Genomic DNA, 25,220 nt, shown 5'->3' with positions numbered 1-25,220 from the left:
CTGCAAAAGATTGAGAGCCCAAGATTTGTTTTATTTTAACAAAGACTTTTTTTTAGACCAGGCTTCCTCTGGTTTCTTCAGGAATATGCTCACTTCAAAAGCTTACAAGGCTTTTAATCTACTTGCTTCTATCCAGTTCCATGTGCCAGGGGCCACACCTGGAGTTCTTTTCTGGACAGAACCCTTAAGCCTGTTTCATTACTTTGCTTCCTTGCCACTACGTTTCTCTTTCTCAATTTGGCAGCAGTTGCCTTTAAACCATGTGATGCAATTGGGCAAGACTGAGATGAGATCTTTGTCTGACTAAGATGTCTTAATGAGAGGCCTTCAGGCTACAAATCTTGTCTCTTGCTATTTATGCTTTTGAAACAGTTGGCTTTTGAATATCAACAAGATTCCAAATTTCTGGTCTCTTTATTCCCTTCTTCTACTTGCAAACCACTAGATTCTGGTCTGAGCTCATCCCTTTCTCATAATACCTAGCTAAAAACAGCAAGCATTAGCTAATTCATACATTCTGGCTCATTCTAGCCACTTTCCCTAGCACAATAGGAATTGTGTCTGCCTTTCAAATTACCACAGCAACAGTTCTACCAATGTTTTGCCATGGCATAAGATGAAACTCCACTTTTCAGCCAGTGATATCAGTTCCTAACCTCTTGCTATGCATCTTACTAAGCCTGTATTTTAGATGTTTGTTTTAAATAGCACTCCACTTCAAGGTACCAATTTCTGTGTTAATCAGGGTATGTTAAACTAGTTTATTAAACAAATCCAAAATGTAATAGCTTGAACACAATAGAAATTTATTTACAACTTACTTAACAGTCTAGGGGCATCTGGATTAGGATGTTCAAGATTTGTGGGGCCGAGGGCAAGGAGGAAGGGCTCTGCTCCACATAGTTACTGAAGGCCCCAGGATGCCATCTTCAACACATAGTTCCAAGGATGCTCTCAGTGTCAACATGCTAGTCATCCAGAAAAGAAAAAGAGCAAGAAGGTGTAATGGGTCAGGCATGGAAGTGGCCCATATCACCTCTCTTCCCATACCAGTGGAAAGAACTTTGTTGCATGGCCACACTGAATTGCAACTCATAGTTAGTTAACTAGGAGAGCAAAGTATGGATTTTGGGAGACAGCTCCCCATCTCCACCACAAATAGTCTAATAGTCAGGGTTCTCCAGAGAAATAGAATCAACAGGATATGTTTATATAGACAGAGAGAGAGAGAGAGATTTTAAGGAATTGGCTTACACAATTGTGCTGCTTGGCAGGGGGAAATTCAGGTAAAAGTTCATGTTGCAGTCTTGATTCCAAATTCTGCAGGGCAGCAAGCTGGAAACTCAGGCAGACTTTCTAGGTTGTGATCTGGAGGAAAATGTCTTCTTATCTGGGAAAGCTCAGTCTTTGCTCTTCAAGCCTTCAACTGCTTGCATGAGGCTCCAGCCACATTATGGAGGGTCCTCTGCTTTACTCAAAGTCTCCTTATTATAATGTTTATCGCATCTGAAAAATATCTGAACACGGACATCTAGAATGGTGTTGGACCAAATAACTGGGCACCATAGCCTAGCCAAGCTGACACACAAATGGACCATCACAGACACCCAAGTATTAACTGTGGTTATTTTGGAATAAGCAGTATAGGAAGGAGGATGAGGACAGCATGGGGGAGAGAGACATAGATTTTTGCTTTTTTAAATACCTTTATAAATATTTGTATTTTTACCATGTGTATATTTTACTTTCTTTTTAAAAATTGTTATTTTTAAGAAGGGAGATAAGATTTTATAGACCGATGATATAAATTTGAAAGGAAGAGACTTTTTGAAAAACAGACGACGAGGGAATGGGTTACTAAGAGCATGTCAACCCTGCCTCTTGGTCCTCAGATAGATTTCCCTGAGAGAGTCAGGAAACAGCAGCCTCTGCTCAAGAAGGCTGTGAATTTCCATGTGTGATCGGATACATTTACATAACTACATATTTCCCTCATGAGAAAGTCAGGTTTTCAGTTAAAGTGGCAGGGATATTCTATGATAAAATTGAGGATATAGCAGAGTCTCAGCAAAGACCTGGGGCTGCAGAGGCCTCGGTGGGGAGAGCTAAACCCCAGAGTTTAGGGAGGAGGAGGGCTGGGCAATAAGAGGAAAGACAATGGCGAGGAGACAAGCAGGATGAGGGGGACAAGGGGGTAGAAAGGTATGCCAGAGAGACCCTTCTGGGTCTGCCTGCTCTCTTGCTCTCCTATTTTTAAGGTTAGTTGCCACGTTAAGAGAGAAACAAATCTTTTTGATTGTTGTTTTTCGTGGAAGGACACTGAGAGGCTTGAGGACAGCCAGGAGAGTCTAGGAATAGAAAAATGTAACACCTGCTGTTCATTTATGAAGTCTGTGTCTTCATGCTCAACCACAGGGAGGCTCCCGTTGGCCTATGAGAGTACTCATTCTAGAATCTTCTCAGTGTGTGGTCCACTTTCCCTGCCTCCCTTCCCTTGTATGATGGACGGGTGCCTCCAAGAACAAAGCACTTCATTCCCAATGAGCAGGCAGGGCCGATGACCATCACTAGGTGGCACACGCACCTAAGCAGTAGGTTGAGTGGGCCTGAGAATAAAGTTAGAAAGCTTGATTAAGCAAACCCAGAGTACAAAGAAGGAATTCAAGAATGAGGTCCACAGATTCCAATACCTACTGTATTTTTAAAATCTTTCCCACCAAGCTACTTTTTCTTGTGCCTCAATACTTGAGGCTGGATACTTGGTCATGATAGAAGGAAAAATACTTGCACCAGGTGGCAGCAAACAGCAAGCTAGAGGATAAGAGAGGCTGTCCACCCACCTAGGGCCTGATTTTCCCTGAGACAGCCCATTCTACCTTGAATGGCCTCTCTAAATCATTGTCCACACCCCTTAATATTTGTATCTTACCCAAAAGCCATTTCTCCTTCCCCCAGGCTTGCAGAGCCCCAATTTTGCTCCAATGTCTAACTCCCTCCATATAACCAGGGCAAAGCATGAGTAGACTAAGCCAACCAGGGTTGTCTTGTTCCCCCTGGCACTGATGGATTTAGAGATGGGCGTGTGACTCAGATCCAGCCAGTGAGCATTGGAGAGGCTGGACATCTGCTGCAAAAAAATTTCCTAGCTCTTAAAAAAGCCCCAGCAAAACAAGAGCCTTCACTCTTTTTCATGCCAGTGGGAAAATAGGTTTGCCTAAGCAAGGAAGAGGTTCATCAGAAAATTAGGGGGGCTGGCCCAGTGGCATAGTGGTTAAGTTTATGCACTCTGCTTTGGAAGCCCAGGGTTCCCAGGTTTGGATGCTGGGGGCAGACCTACACACCACTCATCAAGCCATGCTGTGGTGGCATCCCACATATGAAAAAATAGAGGAAGACTGGCACAGATGTTAGCTCAGGGACAATCTTCCTCAAGCAAAAAAAAGATGATTGGCAACAGACGTTAACTCAGGGCAAATCTTCCTCACCAAAAAAAAGAAAGTTAGGGAAAGGGGAAGAAGAGTATTTTTTTCCCTCAATGGGTGTGGAGGAAGCAGTGAAAAATAGGTGGATGCTGCTAGTGTGGATAAGCTGCCCTGTAGGCCCCATGCAGCTTCAGAACTGAGTCTGAGAAGTGGCTGATGCCATCCTCTCGCACTCTCCTTCTCCGTTTTCCCAGTCTCTCCTGAGTAGTGTGGGGAGGACGCTTCAAGGGCCCCAGGTAGTCTCATTACTGACTCAGAGGAGGCTGAGCAGGGGCCGAGCCCCACAGAGCTCTTCTTGCCCCTCCCCTTTTCTAGTCTCTTTTAAGGTGCACAGTAGAGAGACCTAGCTGTGTGGCCCCAGGTAATCCATGGGCTCAGATGCCACCCATCAGCTCAGTGACTTAGTTAAGCTACTTCTTCAGCCTTTAAACAAACCCAAGTTCCTTTCATCTAAAAATACAGTCCCCTTCTACCCTACCCACATCTCCCTCTAGATGAACACCTGTATCTCTCCTTCCTTCAGAACAAGGCTGTTAGGAAAATAGCATACCTGCTGTCTACACCTGCTGTCTTTACTCTTTCAGCTCACATTCACTCCCTAATCCACTGCAATACCTCTACCATGCTAATGAAGCTGCTTTGGATAAGGGTATTAATAAGCTCCATATTGCCAAATGCTTTTCTAACTCTTTCCTAGTAACTTCTTTCGGTGGCATTTGACACTGCTGACCATTCATTCATTTGTTCAATAAATATTTATCAAGCCTTTACCATACACCAGGCATTATTCCAGGTGCTGAAGGTACATTAATGAATAAAATAGTCTGAAATCTCTGTCCTCATGAAGCAGAAAAAGTCAGGCATCGCTTAACGACAGGGATATGTTCTGAGAAATGCACTATTAGGTGATTTCGTCATTGTGTGAACGTCATAGAGTGTACTTACACAAACCTGTATGTATAGCCTACTACATACCTAGGCTATATGGTACCAATCTTATAGGACCACCATCTTATATGTGGTCCATTGTTGACTGAAACATCATTATGTGGTACATGACTGTTCTAGTGGGAAGAGACAGATTAATAAATTAGTAAATTAATATGAAAACTATATGGTAGATCAGAATGTGTTAAGAGAAAGTGTTATGGTACATCAGAAAGTGTTATGGAGACAAGTAAAGCAAGGCAAATGATAGAGTGCTAGAATGATCTGAATGTGGAGTATTTTAAATAAAGGGGCCAGAGGAGGCCTTACTGACATGACCTTTGAGCCAAGACCTGAAAGAGATGATGGAGAGATCCATGCAGAAATCTAGGGGAAGACTTTTTCACGCAGAGGGAAAAGTAAATGCAAAGGCCCTGAGATAGAGTGTGCTTGGTGCACCAGAGGAACAGCCTGGAAGTCCCTGTGTCGGGATGAGAGTGAATGACAGAGAGAGAACAGCAGAAGATGCCGTCAGAGAGTAAGGAGAGGTTGTGGAGAAGGGGAGGAAGGAATGGGGGAATGGACACATCTTACAGGGTTTTGTAAATTCTTACAAAAGACTTAGGGTTTTACTTTGAGTTGCGAAGTGTTATGGGTTGAATTGTGTCCCCCTGAAAAAAGATATGTTGGAGTCCTAACTCACAGTACCTCAGACTGTGACCTTATTTGAAGATTGGGTCTTTACAGAGATATTCCAGTTACAATGAGGTCATTAGGGTGGGCCCTCATGCAACAGAACTGTGTCCTTATAAAAAGGAGAAATTTAGACACAAAGACAGACAGGCACACAGGGAGAACACCACATGAACATTGGAGTTACGCTGCCACAAGCCAAGAAACTGTCAGAAGGTGGAGAAAATCCCAGAACACACCCTTCCCTCGCATCTTCAGAGGGAGGCCCTGCCAACACTTTGAGCTCAGATTTCCTCTTCCTCCTGTACTCCTTTCTGTGTACCTGGGAAGTTCAAAGGTGGCTTCAACTTTAGGCATCTTTACATCTAGGGCCTCAAACAGTGTTGTCAAAGGTCTCTTTCTCTCCCTCTGCTCTACTTCCGTATGTTTATTGGATTGATTCTCTGGTTCTCTACGTTTATCAGGAAAGATGGTTCAAGCTTATATGATTATGACTCTTGATTCAAAGGATGAGAGGCCCTCTTTTTCCTAGTATCCACAAATCAAATATCAGAGTAGTTCCTGACTGGTTTTGTTTGACCCTGTGCCCAGCATGGAGCCCAATCACCGGGGCCAGGAGGGCACAGCATGGTAATTGGCCAGCCTTGGTTATATGCCCACCTTTTAGGAAGAAAGGACAATGTAACATGATACACCACATGGAGGTGCTATGGTTCCTCAAAAGAAACTGTTTTCAGAAGGAAGAAAGTATATTGGGCAGTCAATAACAGCAGAAATATACTACAGTCGCACTGTCAGATTCTCTTAAAATGATTATTTACAATACTTAATTTTTGTAATTATGTGTTCATTTTTCTGACCATTTGTTTGACTTCTACTTTCCCCACCAGATTGGAACTCTATGAAATGGTAATTATGTACATTTTTTGTGACACAGTATCCCCTGGCAATAGATGCTTAAAAAATATTTGGTGAATAGATGGCCTCCTAACCTGTCCAAAAGCTTGCCTTTTCTAATCTATGTCCACTTTACCACCAAAGTGATCTTACAATGTAAATCTGATCATGCCACTTCTCTGCTTGGAATCAGTGGCTTCTTGGAGATTTCAAACCAAACCCCTTACCTTATCATGAATAGGTCTCACGGCTTGCCAATTCCCCATGAGACCCCAGTGTTCCAGTCATCCTCACCTACTTTGTTTCTTGCCTCCTTTCTTTTTCGTACATTATTCTTTCTGTCTCCAATGCTTTTCTTCCAACTTTTTATCAGTCAACTCCAATAATTTGACTCGTCATCTCTTTCAGAAACCCTTCTTGGACCTCTGTTAGATATCCTCTTCTATGCTCCTATAACACATAACATCATCTCTACTTACCATCCTTTGTTGATTCATTCAAATGTTGCCCCATCTATACTTTAAGTTCCTTGAAAGCAAGGGTTTTGTGTTACTGATTTTTGCTGACCAGTACCCCATATCCTTCCCAAACAGAATCAATACTTTCTTTCTGTGTAGCTACCTCTATTGCAATAGACACCACAATCATTAATGTTGTCATCCTTCTTCTAGAGGATATTGACTATGTATTATTAATCCCTGCACCCAGCCTGGTGCTGTTGAGTTGCTATGATGTGACCGAGAAAAATACAATGGGGAGGTGATATTCATACTGTTAGAAATTTAAAGGATCGAGTCTTATTAGAGTTATAGAGATCATGACTTCTACATCTGTAGTCATGTAATTTTTTGAGAGCAGACGTAATAGTACTTCATGTTATTTTGAAGTCTTCTGGGTGCTTTTTAATCTTTACTGTGCATCAATAAACCCTATCTACTGAGATAAGCAGGAAATCGATTTTATTATTATATTTTTTTAATATTATTTTTATTATATTATTTATTGGAAGATATGATTTTTAATTAAATTATCCAGTGGACATGGGTACAACCAGGACTAGAAGAAAATGAAATTTGTTCATCTGTAAATCTAGCACTTTATCAGCAAGATTTTACTTAAAATTTAAGCTTCCAGACAAATGAACTTTAGAAAAATAATCTTCTAGCTACAACCTAGAGCCATTATAAATTGATGAGTAAAGGGGAAAAAAGAAAAATATTGTCAAATGATTGCTTAGTATATATAGAAACAAAGCAATTCAACATTTTACTGTTCAACTCTTTTTAGTAATGTCCCTGATGATTTACAAAGTATCTTTATATATATTGTTCTCATTTTGTCTTCACAATTTTATGAGTATGCAGGTTGCTGCAGGAATTGTCATCTTCCTTTGTTAGATAAGGAAACTGATGCTCACAGTAGCCACTAGCTGTAAGTTTTTTGAGCAGAGAATCCTACTCAACTCTCCTTTGTGTCCACTCTGCTCTAGCCCAGGGTCTTGCATACACATGCTTGGGGGGCAGGTGAATGAATGTCCGCAATTATATCCTTATACTAATGTCAGGTTCTTAGTGTTTTCTGGTCTTCCAAAAAGTACCATTCCAGCATATTTCAGGAACGAAGTCATACTCCTGGCTAATGCTTTTCTAGAAAACCAATTGTTGAACTTCATTTTTAGAACTCAGTTTTCCATTTATTAAAATAATGTAGTCCAGGGACCAGCCTGGTGGTGCAGCAGTTAAGTGCGCACATTCAGCTTCTGGCAGCCTGGGGATCGCTGGTTCGGATCCTGGGTGGAGACATGGCACCATTCTCCAAGCCATGCTGTGGCAGGTATCCCATGTATAAAGTAAAGGACGATGGGCACGGATGTTAGCTCAGGGCCAGTCTTCCTCAGCAAAAAGAGGAGGATTGGCAGCAGTTAGCTCAGGGCTAATCTTCCTTAAAAAAATAAAATAAAATAAAATTTCAAAAAAAAAAAATAATGTAGTCCAAGTCTTAGATAAGTCCACCAATCTAATATGAGCAGTGTTCTCTATTGCCCCAAATTTGACTTCAGCCAAATTTCTGAATTCAACTTCCAAAGAGATCTTTCCCTCTCTAGAATAGTTTTTTTTCCCCCCCAAAATACCTGGCACAATCCATTAGTGGGTGGTAAAATTAGTGGATCATTACCAAATTTTTTTTAAAAAATGAAATAGAATAGAGTGCATATAGGAGGTAAATATTGGTTCATGAAACTTCTGTATCTGGGTTGCAACAATGAAACATATTCCTTATCATGGGTTGTGGTCAAAAAAATTTCAAAACCACTGCTCTAAAGTATTGTCTATCTTGCTTAAAAATGTAAAATTTTCTCTAGAATGGAACACTCTGTCACCAAATCAAGCTAGTTTCACACTTTTTCAACCTTCTTGATATGATGTCTGTTTATGATTGAATTGACTCTGTTCAGCGAATAGTTGGAGTAATTAATGATAAACCTAAAAACTACTTGTGTGAAAAAAGGCCTTTAATTATATTCATGAACAGCCAGATGAGCCTTGGATCCAAATATAATTTTCTAGATTAAAAAATGTGTTTAGCCTCCATCTTCAGAAGGCACCCATTCAAAATATCACCTCTTAGAAGACTTACATTTGTCCTTTTCCACACTCATCTGAGGAAAGCTGGAGAATTTCCTGATTGAATAATTTTTAAATTTTTTCCAAGATTCAAAAAGTCTTGTTAATCTATACCATTCAGATGGTGAAACAGGGATGTGGGGAAGTTTTCTGAAAATAGAGATAATAGAGACAGTGACAGTCATTTAACTGAGACTCCCTGGAGATCCCAATGTGTCTTACATGAAGACATCCTGCATCCACGGTAACAAGTCCAGATAGGAGTCCAGTTCAGGAGTTTCCCACTGTAGTCCCAATGGAGTCAGCCCTACTGGGCGCTACAACAGGAGTATGGACCCTGAAACCCAAGGATCTGAGTTTTTCCTGGTTCTGCCACTTACTGGTGTTTGATGTTGGATACACCAATTAAAATCTCAGAACCTGATTTATCATAATGTAAAATCAGCATAATAAAAAAAAATCCTATCTACCTTATAGGATTGCTGTATTTTAAGATCAAATGCTTTCCGGATGCCAGGCACAGTATTGATTGCTTTATCTAATCCATCAAAAACTCTATGAGGGAAAACCCCATTTAGCTTATGTGACTGGAGTCAGTAATTTGCAGGTTAATCTAAAAAGTCAATCACAGAGTAGAATCACACACAAAATTCATGTGTGTTTCAGACACTTTTAACTTAAAACACACAAATACATACCCATTCACTTTTGATGCAGATCCAAGGCTTTTTGCTTGAGTCTGAGTCTATTGTTTGGCGTCCCACTGGTTTTGTTCTGCAAACACTAAACCCAAAATGTATCACCTCTTTTTTTTTTTCTTGACTCATCATGACTAGCTCATTTATTCTAATGAATCCTTATCTTTATTTTGTTTTCCATGCATAATGTTTAGCAGTAATACAACAGAATCAAACATTAGAAACTCACAGCTTTCAAAAATTGGAAGAATTTAGGGGCCAGCCCTGTGGCCGAGTGGTTGGTTGCGCACTCCGCTTCCGTGGCCCAGGGTTTCGCCTGTTCAAATCCTGGGTGCGGACATGGCATTGCTCATCAGGCCATGCTGAGGTGGTGTCCCACATGCCACAACTAGAAGGACCCACAACTAAAAATACACAACTATGTACCGGGGGGCTTTGGAACAATTTAAACAGAATTTGTGATGATGAAAATTTCATATTTTATGGGGGATGCTTTCCTAAAATAAAATGTTTTTAAATCAAAATCAAAATTTAAAAGCAAAATCTGACTTCCAATTTTGGTTTCTTTAATGTGGAGTATGAACTAAAACACTAAGAAAGGACATGAGTGCTGAATCTTTCTAAATTTTTATTACTTTTTTCAGTCTCTTATTTCACCCACATATAAGTCAAAGCAATTATTTTTAGCAACTTATTTTTATTGAGTCATTCCAAACTATTCAAATTAGTTTTTATAGAAACAATTCTCTTTTTGCATTCATATTCCACGAATTTACATAACATTTAGTCACTTTATATAATTAAAACTAACAAGTAAAACAAGTAAAGTTATACAGTTCACTGGTGGGAGCTGCAGTGCATAAGCACGGCCGGGAGCTTCCGGTGCGCCGTGGGCGTGAGGCAGCATGCTCTTGAGAGAACTGAGAGGACCCCTCTGAAGACTCGGAGAAGTGGATGTTGCATAAGGGAATTCTGACTGGAGCATTAAGCCCATTTTCCAGAGGAGGCAATGGAGGCGCAGGAAGTGAAGAGACGTGTTCATTTTTAACAAGTGACTCACATATGAAAAGCTCAACAGAGACACAGGGAGGAGAAACTTACCCCAGGCATGCAAAGGTGGGGGAAAACTTTTATGAGGAAGTGATGCTCGAGCCGAGTTGAGAAGGTAATAGGAGAAAATCAGGCAAATAAGAGGAAGAATCTTTCAGGTAGAGAAAACAAAGGTAGTAAAGTCCAAAAGAACATGAAAAATGCAGAATTTTCAAAATAAATCTGCTTGCCAGAGCCTGGGATTACAGGGAGCGGGGGTGGAGAGAGGCTGGATGATTGATCCCAGACTGGGATGTCTTTCTGTGCTGAAGTTTAAATTTACTTAAAGGCTACTGGGAGCCACTGGACAACTTTTCTCGGAGGAGCAACACAATTAGACTTATATTTTAGAAAGATTATTGCCATGAGAGGATGGTGACGGATCAGAGTAAAGACTACCTGGGGGGCTACTGCAGGGAAACTAGAGGGACAGTGATGGGGACCTGAATGAACTGGTGGTGGTGATGTCTCCCTGTGGTATTCTCTTCTCACTGGGTCTCCTCCCTTTATCCAACAAGCGTGGGGAAGAATAAGAAAGCAATGTCACCTCCTGCCACCCCCACTATTGACTTAAAATAAAATTGTTTGTGGTAATATTCTGTACCTGCCCATCTTTCCATACATCTGGGGGCTTATGAGTGGGGTTACACCCACTAAGGATGTATGATAATGGGTAGTCGGGTGCCCATCCCTAGGGAGGTTAAATATGCCTTTGTGGGCTAGCCTAGAAACACATTAAAACATTATATGTGACTTTTATAATTATAAGGTAAAATTAAAGAGCATGCCCTAAAAATTGAAAACAAATGTAAATGTATATCCAGTTGGTGGCATAAACTCAAAGAGGAAACTATTCCAGGTAACTTGACATCTCAGTAATCTGACTGTGAACCCAGAACAGGATGGATCTTAAAGAATACAAAAAAACCTCCCAGGGGCTGGCCCTGTGACTGAGTGGTTAAATTCTCGTGCTCCGCCTCAGTGGCGTGGGGTTTTGCCAGTTCGGATCCCGGGCATGGACATGGCACCACTCATCAGGCCATGCCGAGGCGGCGTCCCACATAGCACAACCAGAGGCACTCACAACTAGAATATACAACTAGGTACTGGGGAGCTTTGGGGAGAAGAAGGAAAGAAAAAGAAAAGATTGGTAATAGATGTTAGCTCAGGTGCCAATCAAAAAGAAAAAAACCCTCAAAAACCCTTAGACTATGTTCAGTAGCCATATGCTTCGTAGAAATGTTAGTATTGAAATTCTGAGGCTTTGGGTGGATATTGTGGGATTATGTGATATTCTACCATTCCTGGTACTGAAAACTGGAAATCTTAGCATGGGAGAAAAGAGACACAGATCAAAGAAAATAAGTAAAAACTCCATAGCCCTGAATTTAACTGGAGAGTAAAGCATCGGTATAAATTCACGATATATTTTATCTTAAAACAACAACAAAACACATTACCTATCTTAGTCCACAAAAAAGGCCTGGAAACTCAGTAACGCAGTCTCAATGAACATCCCTAGTGCTCTGATTGCAGTCTCCAAAGACCATTTCCCAGTAAAAAGAATCAGGCCTTCTTGAAGAAAGTGTTGCTTTCAGGTCAGGCAGGAAATACGAGATGGCTTTGGAACATCTTGTCATATCACTTAGCAAGGATGTTACCAATGACAACTAGAGTTATGTGAAATGGACCCAGGAGCCAACTTAAAGAGCCTCTCACTGGCTAAAAATGGGACAATTTGAGCATCCACAAGAAAAATAATATCAGTGAACTGAAGTGAATCATGTTTAAATCTATGAACTGCCAGCAGACACACAGAGAAACTGTTCACCATTGGAGGATACTAGTGAACAACATTATTTTGAATACCAGACAATCATGCATTTATTCTGCCTTTCCCAAAAAACTTACCACTCTGTAACCAAAAAGCAGATGGAGGGGAAGTTTCTATCTGTAGCGGTATTTTACCTAATAAATGAAGACATACTAGAATTGGAGTATCATCATTTTTCAATCTCTAATTAATTAATGAAGCAAAAGCTGCTAACATTACAAAAAGAGACAACCAACAGTATGTAAAACAGGCATGCAGTCAGCAAAATCCAAACTGAGGGAAACTCTACAGAGTAAACAATGCAATTTCTTCAACAAATAAATTGCAAAGGAAGAAATGAGAGAGACATGGTGGGGAACTAAACCAGCAGCCTCCAGACCAGCAGCGTTGGCAATCACCTTGGAACTTGTTAGACGTGCAAATTCTCAAGCTTCACCACAGACCTGGAATCAGAAACTGGGGTGGAGCCCAGCTGTCTGTGTTTTAACAAGTGTTCTAACCAGTGGCACAATGGTTAAGCTCGTGAGCTCTGCTTCCGTGGCCCGGGGTTCACAGGTTTGGATCCCAGGCACTGACCTACGCACTGCTCATCAAGCCATGTTATGGCAGCATCCCACATACAACCTGAATAGAGTGCAACCTGAGAAGCCTAATGCAGGCATTAATAATGCTTGCTTTTTTTTTTTTTAAACTAGCAAGGGGACAATCTATCCTTTACATAGGCAAAGTAGCCAAATCATGTGTTTTGAGAGATGTTCAGAGGCTTCTCTGGCTTGAAATATCATCTCCAATAATTCAGTGATGGTCTGAATCTGGAGTGTTACCTAAATAAATTGTCTTGAAAATTTTCCAGGGCAAGTAATTAAAAAGAAAACTAATTGTGAGGCTGCATAGCCTTTAATATCTCCTTGAGTTTCCATTCTCATGATGTGATAGCTTTATTTCTTCTGCTATTGTGCCCTTTTAGGAACAGGATGTTCTCTCTCCTCCTTCCTTCTCCCTTTTTCCTCCTCCCTCTTATTCACCCTCTTCCACTGAAATATACCTTATGAAGATCTAGTCCAAAAGAAATGTGATTAGAAAGCACAAAACCTTAGGGGGTGGGTGGTAAGATGGACCAAATATTCTCACTTTACAAAGGTAATGGGAGAATTTTGAGTGGGTTCCTTCTCTTTTTATGCTTTATTTTAGCTATTCCATCATTTTTGTCATCATTGTTATCATGATTGTCATTCTTTAATTATTATTTTGCCTGGAATAGTCAATGACATGGAGAAAAGACCATTAGAAATCATCACCATCCATCATCAGGCATCCTTTCTGATAAAAGGACCCTTGAAATAGGGATTTCTGTTCCATCTCATCTGCTTTTATTGAGCTTTTGCTGTGTTCCCTCCCATGCGACCGCTTTGAGGAAACAAGGACAACAAATGAGACAAAGCCTCAACTTTAGAGCTCACGTGCTCTAGCTAAGGACATAAGGGAAGGTGGTGGGAGGAGAGTCACCACATCCCTATGAGGAGGCTGTAATAGGACACAGCATTTGAGAGCCAGGACTATATGACTTTAGAGTGCTTGGGTTCAAATCCTGACTCTGCCACTCATTAGCTAAGCGATGTCGAACAAGTTACTTGACCTCTCTTGCCTCAGTTTCTTCGTCTTTTAAATGAGGATAAGAACAGTAGTTACCTTATGGTGTTGTCTCAAGATAATCCTTAAACTAGATAATCCATAAAATACTTAAATTTATCTATATATTTTATCAATTTCTGTGTTAACCATTGTCTCTTATATCCCACACCTTCCCCCTGGTATTCTTTTTTGTCCCTGACAAAATAATAATTCAATTACCTTGGATTTTGTAGCTCTGAAAATACTGCTCCCAGTTTTGCCCCAATCTTATGGTTTAGCTGTGCATAAAATTCTAGGTTGAGGATTATTTTCCTCAGCTTTGAAGATATTATCCCAATGTCTTCTGGCCTTTATGCTGTTGAGAAGTTTTCTGTCAGTAATGGTTGTTATTTTGCAAATAATGTGTCTTTTCTCACTAGTAGAACAGACGCATCTAAGGAGACTACTGATAAATATCTATATTTATTACAAGAGTTATCACTCCATATAGGATTTCCAATTCCATGGACTAGGAGGGAAGATGATGGTACACATATCCTCTCATCCTTTACAAAAGGGGCATAGCAGGGACTGAAAGCCACTGTGACTAAAAGGAAACTCCACAAGATTAACCACATGACTCTAACCTTGCTTCCAAGGGAGAACTAAGAGTCCCTTTGCAAGAATCCAATAGATTGTCCTAGGGTATGAAGGGAACTGCTGGAAGATCCTCATTTTTATATTCCCCTGAGTTATTATTTTCCTTTTCCCTCATGCTTCCCAATTCCCATAATAGAACAACCTTGTGTTTTGAGTATATGAGACAAGTATGATAAAATAGTACATTAAAAACTTTTATTTTAGCCCTTCCTGGCCAATGTTTACCCTCATGTCCAGATTACTAAAAACATGTATCTAGAAACATGGTAAAACAAAACAGATCTCTCGTTGTAGATGAAATAGCTAAAATTTTGGCCTCTTTATTGATTTTGGGTCATATATTTGGCTTGAAGAAAAACACACAACAAATAGTTCCAATTAAGAGTTACATAAACAAATTTGTCCTCCAGATCTCTAAATACTCATGGAGAACCAACTTCCACGGTACATGGCACACAGCAAACTTGAGAGTCAGTCCCACAGAAAATATTCATGTAAGCAAAGCAAGAAAGATGCTATTTGTTTCTCATTACATAAATATCAGCTGAACTTATCTAATCAAGACACTTATTTAATAAAAATTAATCTGTGACCCAAAGCACTGTCATGTTTGTTGGGTACCATCCTTATTTGAATCATACCAAAAAAGTCTAGAAATAACTCAAAATTAGAAGGTTGCCCATGTGCTAAGGCTGCCTATGGCTCTTGCTACCAAATAGTTGCCAGTCTGATTTGAATGTCTAAAAAGAATGACAAGAATTATACGGTTCTTCTTGATTTCAAGAGAACTTTCCAGAAGGTGGTGGTGGACCAAGAAATCCACCTGCCTGCTTGGTGGCTGCTCGCGAAGGGGCAAGGCCAAGAATCTTCTGGATATTCTGTGAAAAAAACAGAATAAGAGTTGGGTTTTAATATGAGATATAGGGAAGAGTATTTTACAGCAATCTCATATGAAGAAAAGCCATACAAATTAAAATGAACAAAACAGAATGATTACTACTGTGTTATTTTTTAAAAGGCCTAAAACATTACGGAGACCACAGAGCAGTAGAATCCCTCTTGCTGTCCTCTGATGGGACATTGGTCTATTAACCAAAGAAGCTGATTTTGTACAGTGGAGAATCATAATAACAAAAACATATAAAGTACATTCAGTAGCTATTTCTTGTAGCAGGGCCTTTTCTTTGAGTATGGGTCTTCTGGCTGGACTTAGTCATTACGGAACCATCTGAAGCTGAAACTGAAATATTCAGTTTCAATGTCTTCAAAGTGGTGAGAGAACTTAGGCTCTTACAAAGCAATCTGAGTCCAAAATCCTAGATTTTTAATACGTCTCCTCATCTTTTTCAATTGTCTCACATCTAATTCAATAGTTTTTTTTTTTTAGAAACTTACTTTTATTAAACTAGTTTTCAGAAAACTATTTTTATAGTCAGATTTCATCAGTAACTATAAATTAAATTAAATTACATAAATACAACAACAAATAGAACTAGCATAAACATTTTAGGGATAAACACAAGCGGCTCTTGGAAGGCAATGACTCAACTGGCGGAAGCAGACAGGTGTAGGCGTACTAAAGAACAGTCATGAGGGGACAGTGTGATGTAGGGATTCATCGGCATCCTTTAAAGAGGGAAGGGAAAGGTTTATGACCGTGGAGAGGTTAAGTAAAGGTCAGTTGTTAAGATTTTGTACAGCATTTACAAGAGGGAAAACCCTTAAAGATCATCTAATTAGTCTTGCTCAATTCTTTCATTTTATATTGGAGAATTCCAATTAAAACTTGGAAAAGTATGATGGCTTGTCCAAAATTAAACAGTTAAATGAAAAGCAGAGTTAGAATTAAAACCTATGTGTTTTGATTCTTAATCTAATGGGTTGTCTTACACAGTACTTCCTACATTAAAGTTATGGTCTTCAGAACAAACTCCCCCCCCACAGTAGGAAGATGAGCATGTATGCATTCATTCATTCAATAGTTATTGAGTACCTACTGTACCTAAGGCACTGTGAAAATACTCATATTCAGGCTTCTCTGAAGTATACACTCCCCCAATCCTTCATCATTAAGAATGATGAGTGTTATAGATGTGAGCGTTCATACTTCTGAGATATACTCTGTCAGAATACAACCAAATATTTAAATATGAAGATACAACTTTAAGAACTCATTTAAATTATATTTATTTACATTTATTTATTCATTCAATGAATAATATGAGCTACAATACTATAGCTCATGCCTTACATTAAAAAGAAATCTGAAAACAAGGTAAGAAGACAAATCAAACATTAGTAGATCAGGCTACTTCTCCTTAGTAAAGCTGAAGATGTCTGTATTACTTTTATAATAAAAATAGCTCCTTTATGCTCACCTCTAAAAATCCATTGCACAAAGAAAGCAAAAAGAAGACCAAATAATATAATGTCACTGAGTTCCAATTTCTTTTATATAATCAGTACATATTTACCGACCACATACAATGGTATCCAGCATTAAGCAAGGCATTATGGGAAATTGCTTTAAAGATAACATTTTAAATAATAAGACATTACAGATAGCTGCTGATAAATACATTTGTCTAGTTAACAAACACAATAACACAGTCTAGACAAAATATACAAGGGATCATTGCTCCATTATTCTGTAGAGACGGGGTCAATTAAGTGAGCCCTTATCATTTTAGAGATAAAGACCCGTGTAAAAACCTCTGATGCCCTTTAAATTACAGGTTTACTGTGATTTAAAGACAACTGAAAGAAAAACAGGAAATGTTTTGAAGGGCAGACTGAAAGGGCAGACTGTTGCTAGTCTGAGTTATGAATTAAAAACAGATAAATGACTACTGAACACTAGCCACTGCTCTAGATGGGAAACAGCTCTAACAGCAACAACCACAGCAGCAACATAAATGTTAAAACGAAGGCATTTTAGTTAGCCGAGGCCGAATTTCATGGAAATTCAAGCAGCTCTATACTTTGTTCTCCTTGTCACAGGCTCCCTTTGGAAACACTAAATTAAGTTTAACAAAGTTACATCACTCAAGTATTTGTACTTTAATACAAATGCTCTGCCTTTGCTGCATGCAATCTTATCCTTTAGTGAAATTCTAAACAGTTTAAATTCCTATAGTATCACAAATAAACCTAGGTCTTATGATAGTTTTTCTTAGATAAAATTTCCCCTGCTTCTCTGTCAGTGAAGTCTTTTCCTCTAAAATACATGGAGGAACTAACTGATGGTCTCAAGATGCAAAAGACCTAGGTAAAAGACTGGAGGTCACTATTCTGTCCACAGTAGTAATAACATCGTACATTTCTATGCACTTTAAAGTTTGCAAATAGGACTAGATATCTCCTTAGTTATCCTTGCTTTTGAGATGAGAAGGTTGAGGCAGAGAGAGGTTACAAGGCAGAATGTGAACCGACTTAAGTCAAAGTACAGTTTCCCTCTATTAAACCCCCTCTCTCACAGATCTTTATCTCAGGAGTAAAAAATCTTGTAGCAGGTCTGGCTTATAAAAAAGAATTACAATTATGAAGACTGTGTGTGAGTACACCATAGAAAAATACACAAGTTATATTGTTAAGTGAATAAATGTATATAAATCAAAACCCATAGAATGTACAACCCCAAGAGCGAACCCTAATGTAAATTACGGACTTTGGATGATAATGATGTGTCAAGGTAGGTCCACTGACTGTAAAAAATGTACCACTCTGGTGCAGGGTGTTGATAGTTGGGGAGGCGGTGCATATCTAGGGCATAGGGGATAGGTGGGTGATAGGAGGTAAGTGGAGGATAGGGGATATGTGGCAAAGCTCTGTACCTCCATTCAACTTTGCTGTGAACCTAAAACTGCTCTAAAAAATAAAGTAGACAAAAAGTGCTTATAAAGACTGTAAGAATATATGGAAAAATAATAGTTGTATTAATAATAGTTGTATACTCCTTTCTCATTCCCTGTCTCTAACTTTTTGAAATACTGCTAAACAGGATAATTCAAAATAAAGACAAATATTTTTGCCAGTGGTATCTCAAGTGCTAGGCATTGTTCTAAGCACTTTACATGTATGTTCTCATTTAATCCTCACAACAACTCAATGAAGCAAGTTTATTATTATTCTTATATGCAGATAAGGAAAAGGAGATCCAACTGTCAGGCTGTAATTCAATAAATACTTGCTGAGCATCGCACCGTGTAGCAAGTACTTTTATATATATTATCTCCTTTATCGCCTTCAACACCCTCATCCATTGAACCTGACCTGACTACTTTCCAATACTCTCTTAATTCTCCTCCAATTTTCCAGTCCTAATTAATTAGCAAGATTTAGTTTATTGTGCTTCACAGATACTGTGTTTTTTTACAAAAGACCCTCCACCAGCAAAAAGACTAGGACTCACTGAAGGCTCAGGTGACGGTTAGCATTTTTTAGCAATAAATCATTTTTTAATTAAGGTGTGCACATTGTATTTTTAGACATAATGCCATTGCACACTTAATAGACTTACAGTATAGTGCAAATGTAACTTTTATATGCACTGGGAAACCAAAAAATTCATGTGACTTGCTTTAAGGCAATATTTACTTTATTGCAGTGGTCTGGAACTGAACCCACAATATCTCCAAGGTATGCCTGTGTGTATTTTGCTAAAAGACAGGAGTTTTAATATATTATAAAGATGATATGGAACAACACAATATAAATGCAAAATATAGTAAGATGTGGTAAGGTTTTGGAAAAATATAAAACACTGATTTTAAATTTCTGTTCAGTCCTGTCTAATAGGGTAAAAACTGAAGAGTGTATGTCAGAAGGGAAAAACAAAGGAAAACCATTTTCCCGTAATCATGCCTTCTATTGGCAGGAAACCCAGAAAAATACCACTACAGGATTTGCGTTCCTTCCTCTTTGTGAAGGTTAAGAACCGGTGATCAAGAAAAGGAAGTTGTTGGTTGCTAACTAGATATTTTGGGAAGACCCAGGTCACTGGTAATAAATACATTCTACTAAATTTTATTTCTTAGTCATTTAGCTGAAATAACTCAGCCATGGCAATCCTCAGTTCACTCTGTTAGTTTCTCTGGCATCTGGCAGCCAGCCCTTGCTTCCAATTGATTACAACTTCTCATCAAGTTCTCAAAACATAATCTTTACTGTATCCATAAAGCTGTGTACAAAATCCAATTGCCTCAAATGGCCCCATCCAGGAGCCCCAGAGTTTTCACATTATATCTCAACAGGCTGTTTGGCAGAATGACGTAGATATTAAATATTTACTGAAAAAAAAAACGATAGTGCAACACTGGTGTAGCTGAAATATGACTGGATTAGCAGTCAGAAGACTTGAGTTCCAGTACAAGTAGGCAAAGGAACAACAGGCAATGTTTCACTTTGCCAAATCTCACTTTCCTTACACTTAAAAGGGGGCTGATTAGATCATTTTCAAACCTTTAAGCCAAAGAATCCTTTCTTTAAACAAAATCTCATGTAAAAACCCAATACAGAAAACAGATAAAATAGAGTTGGGGTCCTGAAGTCCCCTGCTGGCCCCTTCAAGTTTCCCCACCAAACACCTTCAAGGGGCCACAGTGTCCTGTGGCTCTAACATTTTAGAATGTGTCTAGGTTGTAACAAATTATACTGCAGACTTCAATACATATCTCCAAAGTGGAAATCAGGGATGAGCATATCAAATCTACACCAGAGTAATGTCATTTTTTTCTGCCCTAGGTTGTCCAAAGGCCTCTTTTGTAATGAAGGTGTATTTTTTTGGGGGGCGGGGGGAGGGAAATGTCAGGGGATCAAGAGACAATCTCAATATCTCTGTCTCTGTCTCAACCACCTTTCCAAAGAAAATTTCCCTAGATCTCTTGTTTAGCCCCTTATCTGACTATCAGTCAAGGAGAATGTTCTGAATTTTAGTTTAGCGTAGGAAGACAAAAAGTCTCATTTTATTTTTTAAATCTTATAATGGATCATAGGACCCATTTGGCACTGTGTGGTGTATCTAAAACTCAGAATAAAACTGTAGTCTTATGGGTTTTAAGAACCAAAGAACAAGGTTTAGGGCAATCAAAGCAGCTGAAAATTGAGGGAAAGATTCCTGGAAAAAAACAGAGAGCTAACAGAAGGGGATTTCAAAATTCTACATCTAAACTCTGCCCAAATTTCTGGCTGATTCAAACTATACTTCAAGCAGCCCAACTAAGACTAAAATAACAGATTTCAAGTGCTGTGCACTATAAAGGAACAGAGTTTAGAGTTGAGGCCCAAGTTAATTGCCTGCTTAGACCAAAAAAATCAATATTCTTCCAAAGAATAACAGAACCCAGAGTCTCTACAGCTTATCATTCACAATGTCCAAGATACAATCCAAAATTACTAGACATACCAAGACCAGGAAAATATGACCCTTGTTTAAGAAAACAGACAAAAGATAGAGTCCATCCTTGAGATAATCCAAATGTTGGAAGTAGTAGACAAGGAAGGTTTTTAAAGCAGCTAAATAACTATGTCTAAGGACATAAAAGAAAATGTGTTTATAATAAACAAACAAAGGAAATCTCAGCAGGAAAAAAAGGATAGCCAAAAAAAAAAAAAAGAAACAGAACCAAATGGTAATTCTGAAACTAAAAAATATTATATCAAAATTTAAAAATCATTGGATGGGCTTAAGGTTAACTCAGATTAGAGATGACAGAGGAGTTGGTGAACTTGATGACAGATTGACAGAAATTATCCTCTCTAAAGCACAGAGAGAAAAAGATTTTAAAAAATCGAACAGAGCCTCAGGGTCCTACTGGACAATACTGAAAAGACTAATGTATAAGTAAGTGAAATCACAAAAGAGAAAGAGAGGAAGAACGAGGAAAAAACAAAGTTTGAAGAAATAATTGCTGAGGGCTGACCTGGTGATGTAGTGGTTAAGTTTGGGCACTCTGCTTCAGTGGCCCAGGGTTCATGGGTTTGGATCCCAGCATGAACCTACACACCACTCATCAAGCCATGCTGTGGCAGCATCCCACATACAAAGTAGAGGAAGATGGGCACATATGTTAGCTCAGGGCCAATCTTCCTCAAGCAAAAAGAGGAAGATAGGCAACAGATGTTAGCTCAGGGCCACTCTTCCTCACCAATAGAAAAAAATTGCTGGGGCCGGCTTCGTGGCCAAGTGGTTAAGTTCGTGCACTCCGCTGCAGTGGCCCAGGGTTCGGATCCTGGGCGCGGACATGGCACCACTTGTCAGGCCACATTGAGGCGGCGTCCTACATCCCACAATTAGAAGGACCTGCAACTAAGATATACAACTATGTACAGGGGGGGTTTGGGGAGATAAAGCAGAAAAAAAAAAAAAAAAGATTGGCAACAGTTGTTAGCCCAACTGCCAATCTTTGAAAAAAAAAAAGGAAAAGAAAAAAATTGCTGAAATTTCCCAGATTTAATGAAAACCACAAAGTCTAGCAGGATAATTTTTTTTTAAATTCCCTAGCCACATCATAGTCAAATTGCTGAAAATGAAATTTAAAAGAGAAAATCTAAAAGAGGCTAGAGAAAAGTGACACATTATCTACAGGGATACAAAGAGATGGAGAACTTCTCATCAGAAACAACGGAGGCTAGAGATAGTGGAAAGGCATTTTAAAATGATAAAAGGATTAAAACAAACAAAAACAGCCAACCCATAATTCTGTATCCAGTGAAAATATCTTTTAAGAATAAAGACAAGTAAAGATGTTTTCAGATAAAGATTAAAGAGAGTATGTCACCAGCAGACTTGCGTGAAGAAACACACAAGAAAAGAAAAAGAAAAAGAAATCACTTAATCCTGTACTGCGAGGTACCCACCTTAAGCAGTGACATGCTTCATCTCCTGTTACATCCCATCGACAACTCTGGACCCAGTGCTCTCTATATTCACTATACACTTTCAGGCCTCTATGTTTTCAAGCCTCCAAGTTTCCTATGCCAAGAACACTCTGATAAGATTGGAAAACCCTACTCATTCTTCAAGATACAACTCAAATGCCCTCTCGTATAAATCTTAGTTTCATAGAACCCATCCCTGTAGCCATTATGCTTCCAAAGCACGTTTTTTTTTCCTCCTATAGCATTTTGTACATGCACACAGATACACACAAAGAGAATCAATCATATTCTACCGATTCTTACGGGTTTGTCTTTCCAAGTAGACTGTGAGTTCCACAAGGGCAGAGATCATCACTTTTACCCTTATATTCTCAGCATCAGAGATGAATTCTGGGCATACTAAAAGGATTTGAATCAATCTTCAGCATTGACAGGGATTATTCTAACTAAAGTCTTGAATTTATGCACTGAAACAATTCAGAAAGGGAACAGATTAAGATGATGCCTCAATAATCTGTTCTCAATTAGTAGTTAGCTGTCATTTTCTGAACCACAAGCACTCTCTTAACTGATCTGAAATTAAATACTACAATACCTTGCTTGTGGATAACCTGATTGTAGATGAGCTATACTGACATTAATGAATTAGGTTCTAAACCTTAAATAAAGTGACATAAATTAATGATGAGGTGCAGGAGATGGCAGGCATCTAATTCTTTTATCATTCTGATGACTTTAAGATATACTGACATGACATAATTAGAAGCTATTTTGATACATATACAAGGCATATCAAAATACTTTGCCCTCAGAAAGCTGAAAGTGTGAGAGAAAATAAAATTTACCTATTTTTATCACTGTCCTGAGCACATATACCTGTTGAAGGAGACAATGACAAATTCTCACTGATACTTTTTCAGACTTTGGTCATACATACATGAAGTTATATATTAAGATGTAGGTGATGAAAGAAAAAAAAGATAAGAAACTCTGTCTTCCACTTTTCCTCAGAATCACTAATCGATTTGCTGTCAAAGAAAGGAAAATTCTGTTCATAGCTTTTACACGCATATAAATTTCTAAGAATAGACCATTTTTCACTTAGCTTTAGAGCACTTTATATAGAAGAGACTATCATTTACTCAATCTACCGACTCATAATAATAATAAGGAAAAAAAAGAAAAAACCTTAATTTTAGGAGTTAAAGAAATTTCCTTTTATTCTTGAATTCCATCACTACTGGACTAGCTTAATGCCTCCGATGGAAGCTGGCAGATCTGCCATTTCCGTTGCTACAAATTCATACAAAGGAAACAGTTGTGATGTGAAGGTCAAGGCAGCTAATCATTTATCACTAAACATTAAGGAAGTAAACAAAAGGAGAAAGATAAAAATAAGAAAAGGTAATTAGATTTATTTTCAGTTGATATGACATATCATCATGTGCTAATCTGTAAAAAGAAACTTTGTTCTATCTTGGGTTGGGAAACGAATATTAATTTTAAAAAATACTCCAAAGTGGCAGGGTTAACAGATTTTTTAAAAAGTGTCACTTCAAGAACAACTGCTAACATTCTATATTATTGTCATCTGATTATCATAAGATGGTGAGGTTGTACACTAAACCCCATTTCACCTTTGTGAAAACTGAGACTCAGAGGTTATACGATTTTCCCAAGGACACTAATCCAGTAAGTGGCAACAAGATTCAAACGTCAATGTTTTACCTCCTAATACTATATTTGCTCAATCTTACTATGCCCTCTTCTCTATCCCCAACATTTAAAGTTTCTGAAGGAGGAATGTCTTAAAATCTATAATATGATCAGTATAGTACTATTTCTGCTTTTCCTTGAAAGCTCTTAGTCAACAGTGAATCAAATAATCAATAACATCCTAGAATGGAAAAAAAATGTGTAATAGTTGAAAACCAGACTCACAAATACTTATGTGAATTAGTAATATGTCATAAAACTGCCTTAGTTTACATTTAATTCTTGTTTGATATGCTTCTACTCTGAATGATCAGTACAATAGAAATAATTTTAAATGTACTTCTACACCTTCATATTTGATAACGAGTTTTTTTAAAGTGAAGCTAAAGGTGGGAAATTTTAACCTTTTTATTTCAAAAGAAACAAGTTTCATGAGGGCAAGGACCATTAGATGTCAGTTTTGTTTAGAACTGTATATAAACCCACAGCACAGAGCCTGATACATATACTTGCTCAATTTTGTTGAATGAAGAAATGAATGAACAACTGAGTCTATCAAGGAATTATTAATAATGTGATAATCAGTTCTCTTAAGGATGGGGAAACAAATGGCTGGAACAGATACCCTTAACTCAATCTAATATTAATCTCCATGATAATAAGGGGGTTATCATTGTCATGAAAGGACTAGAGCTAGTTGGTTTAATTACACCATCACTCACATTTAGTAAAAGAAATGGATTATGGTAAATACTATAGAAATGTTATTATTAACACTCACATATGTACATGTAGTCATAATCTTTCACAAATAAAAGACTGCAAAAACATAAACTCAGGAAACCAGGTGGTAAAATACCTAACCACTGCAGCAATTAACTGGTGAGACTTTAAAGACATCAATAACAGAAATGTTTCTCTTTCTCCTAGATGCTATATTCTGGTTTACTATATGAAGACTTCCCCAATAAAACAAACAAGGCCACCCTCATTGCTAGAGGTAAACTGCATAAAATGTACATTCCTTTTATACATCTAGTGTAAACAGTAACCCCCCAGTGAATGAAATAATGATTTTTAGTCACTGAAACAAAAATATAAGAAATTACTT

At 38.4% G+C, this 25,220-nt stretch overlaps 1 protein-coding gene and 1 long non-coding RNA gene across 4 annotated transcripts in view; both read right to left on the bottom strand.

The window, feature by feature from the left end:
* Positions 1–785: 785 nt before the first annotated feature.
* On the bottom strand, positions 786–1,531 carry LOC138924247 (uncharacterized). The gene is made up of 2 exons (XR_011439076.1): positions 1,255–1,531; positions 786–968 (listed from the first exon to the last, which is right to left on the bottom strand). It is a non-coding gene; the product is annotated as an uncharacterized lncRNA (long non-coding RNA).
* A 13,165-nt stretch (positions 1,532–14,696) lies between these two features.
* Positions 14,697–25,220, bottom strand: part of TMCO1 (transmembrane and coiled-coil domains 1) — a 67,661-nt gene continuing 57,137 nt past the window's right edge. For 2 of the 3 annotated variants that reach the window (XM_014739651.3, XM_070267897.1), the window contains one exon: positions 14,697–15,393. In XM_014739651.3, coding sequence (XP_014595137.1) covers positions 15,295–15,393 — 99 coding nt within the window. In that variant the 3' untranslated portion in view covers positions 14,697–15,294. Of the gene's footprint in view, positions 15,394–23,170; positions 23,270–25,220 lie in introns of those variants that run through there. The other variant, XM_070267896.1, reaches the window with a different exon arrangement.

The sequence above is a fragment of the Equus caballus genome, chromosome 5, assembly GCF_041296265.1.
Source record: "Equus caballus isolate H_3958 breed thoroughbred chromosome 5, TB-T2T, whole genome shotgun sequence".
Classification (NCBI taxonomy): Eukaryota; Metazoa; Chordata; class Mammalia; order Perissodactyla; family Equidae; genus Equus; species Equus caballus.
Note: the sequence above shows the minus strand (reverse complement) of the source record. Positions and strands in the feature narration are given on the sequence as shown.